The sequence below is a fragment of the Camelus dromedarius genome, chromosome 8, assembly GCF_036321535.1.
Source record: "Camelus dromedarius isolate mCamDro1 chromosome 8, mCamDro1.pat, whole genome shotgun sequence".
Lineage (NCBI taxonomy): Eukaryota > Metazoa > Chordata > Mammalia > Artiodactyla > Camelidae > Camelus > Camelus dromedarius.
In genome coordinates, this window is record NC_087443.1 from 48,873,110 (window position 1) to 48,886,071 (window position 12,962).

Here is a 12,962-nt window from a genome sequence, read left to right on the forward strand (position 1 = left end):
CTAAGTTCTACTAGTTAGTTGTGCAAACCCTCTACTCCAAACTGACTAGTCTATTTACTCTTCTTTTAACAGTTCTTATTATCGTTAGCCCCATCACAACTCTGTTCGTGATTTTCTTTCTACTTAAAATTGTCTTTGCCTATTCTAAAGTCAAGCTCTTTCATGAAGCCATCCTCAACTGTCCCAATCATTAGTGAATACTTTCTCTAAATGCTATAGCTTCTGTCTACTCTTTAGGCAATTAGAATATGCTACTTACTGTCATAAATTTATATTGTCATGGACAAGTCTTTTCTCCTTACCCTGGGCACTAGAGAGCAGATGTAGTGTCTAACACTTCATATGCCTGACATTTAGAACAATACTATACACATACTTTTCAATGTGTATCATATTGAAACTGTCACAAAAAGATTAATGATAATAATCCATTTATGTATTGCTTAAATATCTATTAAATATTTGGTTTCCTCCATGTCTTCTACACGTGTGTTCCAGGAGCTCTAAGAAGCCAAGAAAAATAAACAGCAAAATTCTGTTTGAAGTCACATCTCTGCTTTCAAAAACTGTGAAAATGATATGACTAATTAATATTTTGACCTCAGATTTAAGCTGACTTTCCTGAGTCAGATGGGGAGGGGGGAATTGCACTTAGGTTGACACATGGATATACTCAAATTAAAAAAAAATTACACTGCTCAGACTTCCTAGAGAATTCTGAATTGACTGATATGATGATATAACCTAGACCTTGAGTCAACTATTTTATTAGCAAATTCAGGGGAAAAAACTGACAACTGTCCAAATTGTTTCTCAGATCTATACAGTAAGCATAATTTAAGAGCTATGCACAGCATTATAGAGCAGTCAATTATTTACATCCCAGTTTCCCAAACTAGCCTTAAGCTTTTTGAAAGAATAAGATTTATTCATCTTTTATCCTTGGCATCAAGCATTTGCTAGCAGCTCAATGACTGTTTACTGAATGCATCAAAGTCAAAACTCACAGAAGAACGCTAAAAATCCATGAATATGAACATTCTGCCCTCAAACAGCATGAAAAATGTGAAAGATTCCTGTAAGGCTTTTATTTTTTGAGGAAGAATAGAAACCAAAAAAATTTATCATCCTAGTAAGAAAATAACCTTAAGAGGCAACAGCTGAAAAAAGAAATACTATAAACTTATATTAATAACAACATTTTTAGCAATCCCTTAATCAGAAATTCATAGTTTGTAAGTCTGTAAGACTGACAGCTTGTCAGTATTACTCACATTTCAAATGTCACACAAAGTATAATACATACCATTACAGAAGATAAAATTTTTTGTTTAGTCTGTTGAAAAATTTTATCTAGATTCCTTCATTTACAAGCTGACAAAAATGATTTAAGATATTAATAACAAAATTGTATAGTACTTTTATTCTTTATCATTTTTTCTTCTGATAAAATGCTTAAATAGTCAAAAAGGATTTGAGAAGCAAACACGTTTTTAGGGATGAAGTTAAATATTACATAAAAACACATTTCTACATGGGTCATACATAATTTCTCATTAATTTATGATTCTACTATATCCTTAGTTTTATGGGAAAATATTTGCTAGCTCCAAGAAAGATGATTCTCAAATATTTTAATCATACCTGTTTCTGAGCTTCTACTTTTTGCTTTCTGGTTGGATCAATTGCATCTACCATCCATTTGATTGTAAAGTATGTTACTGCACCAAATATTGTCAAACGGAAAATTAAACCAACAACTTCATTCCGACTCAAGGGACGAGAAAAGGCTTCAGCATGTACCATCTTGATTGTTAACCTTAAAAAACAAACAGAAATGTCACTAGGTAATAACTAGATTCATTAAAACTGGGAGACTGATAGGTGGCATAAACTAGGCAAGAAAAACTAACTTCTAGTCAAATTTAACATTACGTACCTTAAAAAGTGTTTTATTTAAAGATAAACAGATTTTTAAATGTGAAGAAAACAAACACATTTTAAGCTCCTCTTGGAAATTCAGGTTTATTTAATCAGAATTTTTAATAAACTTTTCTAAAAGCTCATATAATTTAAGTAGACAATAACTCTATTTGAAAAACACAGTAAACATTTTAAAGCATTTCCTCTTTTAAATAGCTTTTAAATAACTATTTCAGAGAATACAGAAAAATAATGACTATAACACTAATCCAACTGAAAAAAGCCAGCCCCAAAACGAAATACTTTACTAATGTGTTGGTAAGAATTTCTATGAAGTGTAATACATACCAGGTAATTTCTGAGTGAAATACAAACTGTGAATGGACTCACTTTTCCATCATATTTTCTTTTAAAGGCTTCCAAGTTTCGCTGAAATTTATACATGTCATTTTCTCAATTAATAAGTGACATTAAATTTTTTGAGCCATCGTATTATTTCCAACAATTTAGCTAAATATGAAGCAACAGAATCTTCAAAATGTTTGAGCCACAAGAATACAAGTTCTCACCCAAAATAAAGAGGGAAAAAGAAGGCAACGTGCCTACTTTGACAGATATGCCTGAGCAGCTACACCAACTACAGCTTGGCTTACAAGAGGCATGTACACCTGTGTCAACGACAATGCCCACCCTGTAGAAATAGCTTGTTAAGGATGATGCGACTGTCACATTATTGGAGATAGAATCTCAGCCTCAAATAATGTCATTATACTCTCATAGCACAGGACTATGCTGAATGCTATATGATATGGGGGTGGGGAAGAAGGAATGTATATTTTGCACTCATGAAAAGGAATAAATCAGAATTTACACAGTTGGCTCAGAAACAGGTAAAAATCAGACGTTTCACAGATTAACATCTGTGGTCGTTCCAGCTCTAAAATTATTGTTTCTTTTCTCACTACTACTGTTCAGTTATTAAAGATTCTCTTCACTTGCCTGTCTCTGGAATAGCTCCAATAGTTTCTAATTCCTCTTAGATATCTCCTTCTCCCTAACAAAAAGATCCCAAAGCATTCCCTTTATTTACAGGATTCCCAAGCATTCAAGACTATACCAATCTAGCCCCAAAGAGCAACTTTAAAGCCACTTTTCAGTTCTCCACTACTTCTCAACAGCAACTCTCAATACTGGAGTCACTGGCATCTGAAAAGGCCACATGTATTTTCCTTCCAGCATATCTGCACAGTACCCTGGATGGGTCATTTCTCTCCATCTAGAATTAGTCAAATTCTATCCAAACTTCAAAAATCAATTTCACATGCACTCTGAAGGCTTTCAGATCACATTAATCCTCTATAATATTCATTTGGTCCTCTTACTGAACTTATGTAATATTTATTCTACTCAACTAGAGTTTAAATCCTTATCAACAGAATTTATATCTTACCCGTTTTTATAACTGTCACATACAAAAGACTCTATTCAATAATCATCTGCTCAACAGTTAAACTGCAACAGCAGAAAAACCTCCCATTCAATCATTTCAACAAAATTGCTGCCAGACTTTTGAATGACTTCCAAAAGAAAAGACAAGGATTCCAAACTTCTGCATTACTAGGAGCCACTGACTTCACAGTAATATATTATTTAACTTAAGCTTAACAACTAAATAACTGAAAGCCTTCATTCTGGATGAAGAAACTGGCCTAGGGATGTTAAATGATTCAATTCATACAATAAAGCACTTATTGAGCATGTATATATAATGCCTACTATATACTGGGTATACAATAATGGTTAAGATACAGTTATTTTACTCAAGAAATGCACAGTCCAGTTATTATTATATTTTTAAAAATAAAGCTAGAGAGAAGCCACCTAGTTAAAATTTCTCATGGAATAAATCAAAGTGTGCTTTCTTCCATCAGCATGGATTCCTCAAAATGTGTTAACAATACTCTACTTCTTACAGAAAATGAAAATTTGTCTTCTCTAGCCTTTATTCCAACACAATAAATTTGAGAAAAAAAATCAGTTGGAATATGTGGTATCATGTGGGAGCATTATTCATAGATGAAAATAAACCAATAGGCAAAATAAAGGTTTACTAACTTAAACTAGTGATATTTGAATGAATAAAACGTTTTCATTTATTTAAAGTTTAAATTAGTAGTGATAAAACTGCCATCTACTGGATGTTCACTGAACTACATGAACAACTAGGGCTATCAGTACACATCCCGGTCATCAAGGTAACAATTTTTAAACCAATAAAAAATATCAAGACAAAAAACCTCTGATAAGCATATATTTTCCTATACTTAAATTATTAACTGCAATACAGTACTCTGGACCTATAGCCACTTCTACAATAGTCATCCCTCTTTTAAAATGACTTCAAAATCCTGAAATGAAACTGAAACTTCCACCTGCTTGTAGGTTGCAACTATATGTACTTAATTATACACTCATCAATCATTCATATGACATTGATATGCCTGTAATGTAAGGCCATTACGGTGACTATATCAGTACAGCAGAATATATAACAAAAGCTGCATGTGCATACAACACTACGGACTGTATTTCAATTTTGTATAAACATTAGGATCAACAAAATGAATACACAAAGATGCACATAAACATAGATGGTGCCATGTACAACTAAGAAATATGGCAAAACACTGTAATTCAGAGTTATCTGTTAGGCAAACATGATACGAGATAGTTTCATCTTAAAGAGTTCTCCATTTCAGGGTAGAAAACTTTATAAAGTCGTACCACCTGGCCAATGAGCAGTTTACTGACAGATTAAGGACAGAAAGTATAGTACTCATACCATATCATTTCTCCCCTAATTCATTGCAGTGTTCTACAAAGTTTTTCTCTACCCCAGAAGTCCTAGTTTTGCAGATATAATGCCCTATGAACATCGCCTATGACAAGGAAAGCCTGCCAACCTTCACATAAAGGACACATTGTTATCAACAGCACTATCCTCCGCGAAAGCGTGTCTAGGCCGGAAGAACCACCTTCACTTTTGCACTAGGTGGTAGCGGTGCCCGTGAGACAATCAGACTCGGCTCATTCCATTGGTCTTTGCCTAGGACCCCGATTCTGAGGTCGCCGGGACGACCCCATGCCCCCGCAGCGACCCAGCTGCCTACAGAGATGCCCTCGGAAACGGTCTAACTCTTGGGGGCAGCGCTAACGGAGAACTTAGGGCCCAGGCCGGGCCGGAAGCCAAGGCGAGGCCCGGGACGCCCTTGGAGGTTAATCCGCTGGATACCAAGGGCTGGGGGAAGCTGGGGGGCGGCACTGAGGTGCGGCGTGGGAGGACGGCGAGGTGACCTTTCCTGCTCGGCTTCCCAGATCCTTCGCCGGTCCCTAAAGGAGGTCAGCGTGATGCTTCGAAGATCCCACGAAGCCCCGTGAGAACCTGCTACTCACCCCTAAGGCAGAAACAGCGGCCGCAGGATCCCTCAGCCAGCCTCACACAGGAAGGAAACGCTGCCTGGGAAAGAACGCTTCCGGCGGGAGCAGCGACCCGCCCCCTCGCACTGAGCATGCGCGACCCGCGGCCGAAGTCCTGAAGCTTCCTGGTTTCCGGGTTTTGGAGGTGGTCGAGGGAGGGAGAGCGAGGTCGCGCACCAGGCTCTTAACCTTCTCTCTGCCGGGCTCAGACTTCCTGCGAAGCGGGTGTGTCTACCTGCCGCTTTCCCCAAGCCTCTGTGTTTAGCTACTGAGTCTTAGACATGGAAATGGGTCAGGCGCTTGTCACATGAAGTCTGCCCTGCTCGCGGGCTCTCGGCGCAACACTGAGAAAGCCGGGAACCTTGGGAGTGCAAAGAAATGCTCTCAGTTCCCTGCAAATTTCTTCCCTGACTTCTGCTTGATCCATAGTTCTGCCCCTCATCTTTTTCTTCGCCCCTCCTCATTGTGTAAACTCGCACGCTACTTGCTGTTCAGTCCTTTAGCCAAAGTACTGACGCGCATGGCCACCCCCTACCCCTCACCATCTGTCTTTCAGTTTTTAGGATGGGCTCACCTTCCTCCCTCATGTCTGCGCGGACAAACAGCTGGGGGTGGCGCCTGCATATCTTTTTGCGAAACGGCTGTGCCGCCCACCCAGGTTGGCCTGATAGTCGCGACAAAATAGGGCATCTGATAACAGATTTTGCATTTCGGTGACTTCCCCTTTTCTTTTACCCCTTCCCCTTTCCAGAATGAGAGACGTGGCACAAGAGGTCCCCAGGGAGAAAACCTGAAAGCCAGCGCCTCCTTAACACAGACTGCTAGGGGGTGAGACGACATTAGACGCTGTCCCCAGATAGAAGCATCACTTCCTATAGAGACGGTGAGACTAAGAAGTAATGCGACAATTCCTCTTACTCCGCTCCTCGGGAAGGCAGTTTGTGCCTCTCTGCCTTAGGCATCATCCTTGATAGCTAAAATTCTGCAGCTTGATTGTTGACTTTAGCAAATGCTGCCCTTGTTTCAAGCTTGTGATTCTGTAGTGAAGATGATAGCTACAGTTTACTCAGTGTCTACTAGGTGTCAGACAGTATGTTTCTATGTGCTTCATATCCATAATCTAAATAAATCCCCCAAAACAATCCTCTAAAATAGCCATTATTTACCTTTTATTTATCATTTATGGATGAGCAAATTTTAAAGCTTAGCAAGATAAACTTTCCTAAGCTTATGCACCTAACATGTGGCAAAATTTCATTGAAACCTAGATTTCATTCAAACCCTACACTTTACATTCTCTATTTGAAGTAGTAATTTAATACCAGTTTAAAATCTAGGTGAAAGAGGTACCTTTCATTTCGTCATGAAATGACAAAACTTAAGTCTTTAAAGGGTAAGGATGGGATGACAGGAAAGCATGAATGTTTAAAAACTATGGTTTCATTGACAAAAATCAGAGTGGAATTTAATACAGTAAATGGTTCATGTTTTACATCCATGCCTTTTCATCTATATGTGTGTCTCTACAATCATAAAATAACTTCTAAAAAAAATTGGCATGAAGCTAGGTTTGGGAGTGCTAGGCTGATTATTCAGAGATGAAGATAAACCTTGGAGAACAGAATGATTATGAGACCAGGACAATATTTACAAAAAAGTCCCCACAAGCCATGTGTCAGCAGTCTTGGAAGTCTTGGAAGAGAGTCTCCACAGGATCACTGGATCCCTGGGATTATCCTCTGTCTAAGTCATTCTTGGGATGCTTATGGAAACATGCTTTGACGAAGCTAAAAGGTAGAGGTTATTGAAGGAAAGAAATATTTTAGGTTTGTAGCCCACTAGGATAAACACATCCACTGGTAAGGAAAATAAGCTGAGAAATTCAACATGGTAATGTTGTTTTGGTGGGGTGGGAGGGTTGGGGGGTAATTAGGTTTATTTATTTAAATAGAGGTACTGGGGATTGAATCCAGGGCCTTGTGCATGCTAGGCATACACTCTACCACTGAGCTATACACTGTACAATTGAGCTGTACCCTCCCCCTATCAAGATGGTAATGGATTTCCGTCATCCTCTGAGTGAAACTAGACCAGCTAAGAACTTCACTTGCCTTCATCTAAGGACCAGGGTAATCAGCTTACCCAGTTTGTCTGACATTAAGGAGGTTTCTAGAACATAGGACTTTAAATGCTCAAACAGGGAAAGTCTCAGACAAGCCATGAAAATTTAGTCACTCTACCAGGGACATCGTAAATGAATTCTAGCATCAGGTGGAGTTCTCAATATCGTTGCATCTAGTCTCAATTCAGCTGCTTAATACCTGGGATATGATTGTGTAGGAAAAGAAATTACTGGATAGAATAATCAAGACTGCCTGTAAAGCGTCTACATGACCCCAAATAAATGTTGCTACTCGTTCCTTTTCTAGTGGTTTGGCTATAAACCACATACCTACACCTATACTCTTTGGACCTAGTTTTCATTTAGCAAATCCTTCTATGTCTAGACCCTACAATATCAAATTATTGCCTTCCCACATACCGTGTATATTCATTCCCAGCAATCACTGAATCAACTAGATTTTTCCAGAATAGAGCCGAATGAACATATGCTTTTCATCCCAGGATAGCTTTATATAATCTCTGGCAGCACAAAGCACCATATTTGGCCCACAGTAGGGGCTCAATAAATAATTCATTATGTGTAATATTAATCAGGAAATTATAACAACAGACTTTTATAGACTTTCTGAACCTTCCCTCTGTGATTGTCAGAATCAAGATATTAAAAATAATTATGATATTTGTTATAGAAAGGTTTTGTTTGTTTTTTAAAGACAGCTAGTGGCAGTTTCTCCCCATGGAAATGAATTTTCCTTTGTTTTTGTTAGTTGGATGGAGGTGTGGTTAATTTGCTCTGCAGCCAAGGTCAGTCAATGCTCTGGACCTTTGAAGGGGAAGGGATTCCATCGATTAGGGGTTCTAGAATTTCACTGAGTCTGTTCACTTGGACACCTAGGCAAAATTCAGATTCCTGGGTCCCAGGCTTAGAGATTCCGATTTATAGATTTTTGGCCCAGGTATTTGCATTTTTAAAACGCATCTGAGGTACTTTGGATATAGGTAATTTGGGCCCACACTTGAACAAACTCTGCCCTAGTCAGTGATAATTTCAGAGGTATTTTTACAAAAATCTCTGCTGCCCCCGCCCCCAAAGCTTATCTGGTCAGCTGAACTATTAAGCCAGCTGGGATACATCAAGAAATCAAGGCAAAGAAGCCTCATGATGAGATTCAGAATAAAAGATCTTTGGAAGGAAAAACAAATCTGTACTGTTTGGATAAATAAACCCGGTAAAACCGACCCTAGTCATTGCTCATTAGAGGTAACTCACCTGATGGTGATTTAAGAAAGAGCAGAACTTCAACAAATAGATAAATTTATATAGCGGCAATTAGCCAGTCACTTGGCAACCTTGGTTCTTTTAAAAATATTTCATTGGAAAAGAATAATCTTAATTATTATTTTGACAAGTTAAATTAAATAGAATGGGTGGAGAAAGAAAAGTAAAGCAAGAATATGAAGCTGTACCTGGAGCCATGAAAGCACTGAGAAGGACTAAGATTGAGGGCTTGAAGCTCCAATAGAAAGAATAAGAATCAAGGCAAAAATAATGGAAAATTAAAATTTCAACAGATTGGAAGGAGTGGAAAGATGAATTGATAGCTTCATTTTATAAAAAGCACAAAGAGCTAAATGATGGAACAGCAAAGTTCAGAGAACGTATTGTAAATCTCCTTGTCATGCTTTTATGTTTTTAAACCTTACACATAATTTAAAATGAGTGTATATAGAAATGAGTATAGATGTAATTTTGTCATGTTATCAGGGTAGTGCTAATCCGCAGGCAATCTTCCATTGCTACATAATCCTTTTTCTCAAGCACTACTGCCAATTGTACTTTTTTTTTTTCAGTTTGTGCTACCAAGAAACATTTTCTCAAGCTTAGATATTTATTTTAAAATCTACAATATTTTGTTGTTTAGCTTTAATACAGTACTGAAAATACATTGTTCATGTGATACTCTCTGCGGAATGTGAGGACTGATCAAAACGGAATTGCTTGGGAAGATGTTTAACCTTACTGTAGCCTCATTAGCAAGCGTTTTAAGGCGTAAACGAAAGAGTAATCTCTCTAGGATTTATTTGGGAACTTCATAAATGCCTTTCCATATGATTTTAAATGGGAGGGAAGATAGGAGGGATTGGCTAAGGAGAACAAAGATATGAATTTACCAGCCAAAATAGAAGAAACAGTAGTTGAGACATTAATTCTCAGTTCCTGTAACAGCAGATTGATAGATGAAGCATAAAACAAGACCAGATGCTGTGGTTTCCAGGATGCACTTGGCTTCCCATCCTTTCTAACCTGGAGCATTTTTTTTTTTTTTTTTGCTGTAAGTAGGTCACTTGCTTGCTCTCATTTACCTGATTCTAGGAAAATGCCCTTGAAAGTATTTAGAAAATAATACTTTTTGTTAAGCTAGTGCTTAACATTTTAAAAGTTAAGATTGCATAAAACCTCCTCCACCCCATTTCTCTATCAAAATAACTTGTAACCTTGAAGCACAAATAAAACTAAAATGGACAAGAAGAATTCAAGATCTTTTATTTTCTAAACACAAGTACATTTAAATCTGTGTCCATAGCACTGGCATAGTGTTCAGCTCACAGAATTATAATTGGGGTTTAAGTTTTTGTATTCTCCTATTAGCTGTGAACTTCTTGAGAAAAGAGAATACCTAGGGCATAGGAGGGGTTTAACAAATGTTTTAACTAACTGTTTCCCCCTTCTGACATATCTAAAGGGGCTTTTCAGGTACCATTGTAATAGATTTAAGGTGACCAGAGGGGGAAAAAGAGGAAGGAAAGTCAAATGGCCCAAAGACAGGGCATGTGCAATTAAACCATTCTACTGACTGTAATTATATTATTGTTCTGTCATGACAGGTTTGTTCCTGATGTGTCCACCAGAGGCCAGTCCCAGCAGGATGAGTCTTAGAATCCATAGGGTTTAAGAACATGAACATTGCAGCCCAACAGACTTGGTTTTGGATGTAAGATGTGTTATTTACTAGCTCTGTGACTTTGGGCAAGTTATTAAGCTCTCTAAGCCTCAAGTTCCTCATCTTTAATAGAGGGATAATAACAGTACATCCAACATGGGGTTGTGTTGAGAATTAAATGAGACAGTGCATGGAAAGTGCTGAGCTCTATGCCTGGCACTTAGCAAGTGCTCAATAAACATATCATTGTAATACCACAGATGATATTTTCATTATATTGTGAAGTGATAATCTCCCATTTCCAGAAACCTGTGAGGACAAAGATTCCTTCATATTGCCTTAGTGTTTGCTTGAGGACTTAACCTCTCAAGTTTTCAACCATGGTGTCTTGTCTGGGAATGTTTATCTTCTCTGACTTGTGAGGAGTCCATGCCCCTGTCTCTTTGATCTCTTAGCTCTCTCCTGTTCAGCTTTTTCTTTCTTTCTTTCTTTCTTTTTTTTTTTTTTGGTGAGGGAGGAGATAATTAGGTTTGTTTGTTTGTTGTTTGTTTGTTTAATGGAGCTACTAGGGATTGAACCCAAGACCTCATGCATGCTAAACATGTGCTTTACTACTGAGCTATACCCTCCCCTTTCTCCTGCTTAGTCTTAATACACCCCTCTGGCTGAGTCTTAACTGATTAGTATTCTATAAACCATTTGTGATAGTTATATAAAACCTATAGGATTCCATCCTTAGGACCCCCAGATAATTAAGCTTCAAATATTGATCAATCCATGAAAATAACTATCTGGACATTTCTCAGTTCACTGAAGACCATCATTAATATTGGCTGTTGTTCCCATCTGTCTAAAACAGCCATTTATTGAGTTGACAGTTTTTGCTCTCATGGAGTTCTAAAGACTAAAACATTTTATAAAAATGCAAGTCCTCGTAGAATTATTGATTTTTTTTTTTTTAGGCTAGGAGGTTATCCTATATTTCATCCCCACTCATTATTTGTTTAGGGAAAACTTCCTTACTTAGATTGCTGAGTGAGTTTTACACAAAAGAAAGAAATTAGTTCAATGGATGAAAATGAGATGCTGAACAGAATTTGAGATTTTAGAGGTCAGTACTTTGCATGTCTTATCATTTCTTTACAAACTGCAACCTTTTATTACCCTTGAGGACTGTCATAACATCAGAGCTACTATTCTTCACATAAAATTTAATCCATTTGAGCATAACATGTTTTTTAAAAACTACTTACTCTCTGTAACTCATGGAAATACTCCTAAAATTGAGGAAGTTTTACTGAGCAAAAGAAATGATATATCCTGTTCAGAGACTGAGTGCATAGCTTCCAAAGGCAAAGGCAAAGGCAAGGACAAAACTTGCTAATTTTAAAAATATTTAGGAATGAATACCTACTTTACCTTCTTCTTTCATCTTCGAGAGGCCCAATGGTAGTGCACTAGCAAGCTAATGTTAAATTTGCTCTCCCCACCTGTTTATTGCCAGTGTTTCTGGAACCAGAAAAAAAGGGTAAGAAAATAAAATAAAAAAGCAAAACCTGTAACTTAAGTTAGAGAAGTGCAGTAAATCAAATATACTAGGATGGCAGTGCTCAAAGTCCCATTCAATTTCAAAATAGTGAACCTGATAGAGTTTCACAAACCTTCTCTTTTCTAGTCTGCTGCTTACTAGGTTTAAATACCAGAGTCATTCTGAGAGCTTTGAAGGTCCAAATAAGACCTAGAGTCAGAGGCATGCCCCACACTTATTTCTTTATGTCTTCTGAGTTCTCAGGTAAACAAAGGATCAGGAAAAAAGGATAGTAAAGGAAAGGAAACAAAGAGTCGACTCCCCAACAGTGTTCTCTTCTCCTGTGGTATTTTGCAGAAAGCTGAAAAGATGCTAATGATTCTTAACCTGCTGAAAGCAGCATTGGAATTCTGTCTGGATGTTCTTGAACCTCTGACTAGACAGTGTCCCACCTTCCACACTCCAGTCCATCCATCATTCAACCCTACTTATGCTAGAGAAATTGGCTTTCCATAGTCTGTTATCATGTTTTCCTCTCAGACTAGTATTCAAGGAGCCTCCCCTGACCACTTCCTTGGGACCCTTGGAAGTAACCAGGAAAATAGTTTAAATGAATGGTGTCTAAAAAGCCATGAAATACAGTGGTTGTCTTGGGTTTTTTTGGGGGGGGGAGGTGAGCATAGAGGAGGGGAGAGTGAATAATATATCTTCAGTTGAGACAATCATAAGGATTTCTAGTCTATGAACTCACATTCATAGGCCAAAACCAGAAGACAACTAAAGATCTCTGCAGGGGGGACAATATTTTCTCTGCATTCCATGGGAAGATGGGGTCTATGAAACTCCAATTTAATGAACATCCCCAAATTCTGTTTCTGTGCCCAACACACAAAAGTTTTTCCAAGTACAGGGTTGTTAGGTAAGTGAAGAACAAACACAACCTCTCTTAAAATAGTTTAAAGCATGCA

At 37.8% G+C, this 12,962-nt stretch overlaps 1 protein-coding gene and 1 long non-coding RNA gene across 3 annotated transcripts in view; one reads left to right on the top strand and one right to left on the bottom strand.

Moving 5' to 3' along the window:
* Window positions 1–5,496, bottom strand: part of ATAD1 (ATPase family AAA domain containing 1) — a 44,062-nt gene extending 38,566 nt beyond the window's left edge. Inside the window, exons 1-2 of one of the 2 annotated variants that reach the window (XM_010979935.3) lie at window positions 5,377–5,496; window positions 1,645–1,819 (exon numbers count right to left, since the gene is read on the bottom strand). In XM_010979935.3, coding sequence (XP_010978237.1) covers window positions 1,645–1,806 — 162 coding nt within the window. In that variant the 5' untranslated portion in view covers window positions 1,807–1,819; window positions 5,377–5,496. Of the gene's footprint in view, window positions 1–1,644; window positions 1,820–5,376 lie in introns of those variants that run through there. The other variant, XM_010979936.3, reaches the window with a different exon arrangement.
* LOC105088957 (uncharacterized) lies at window positions 5,465–10,709 on the top strand. Its single transcript, XR_837129.3, has 3 exons — window positions 5,465–5,625; window positions 6,152–6,283; window positions 10,411–10,709. It is a non-coding gene; the product is annotated as an uncharacterized LOC105088957 (long non-coding RNA).
* Window positions 10,710–12,962: the final 2,253 nt, after the last annotated feature.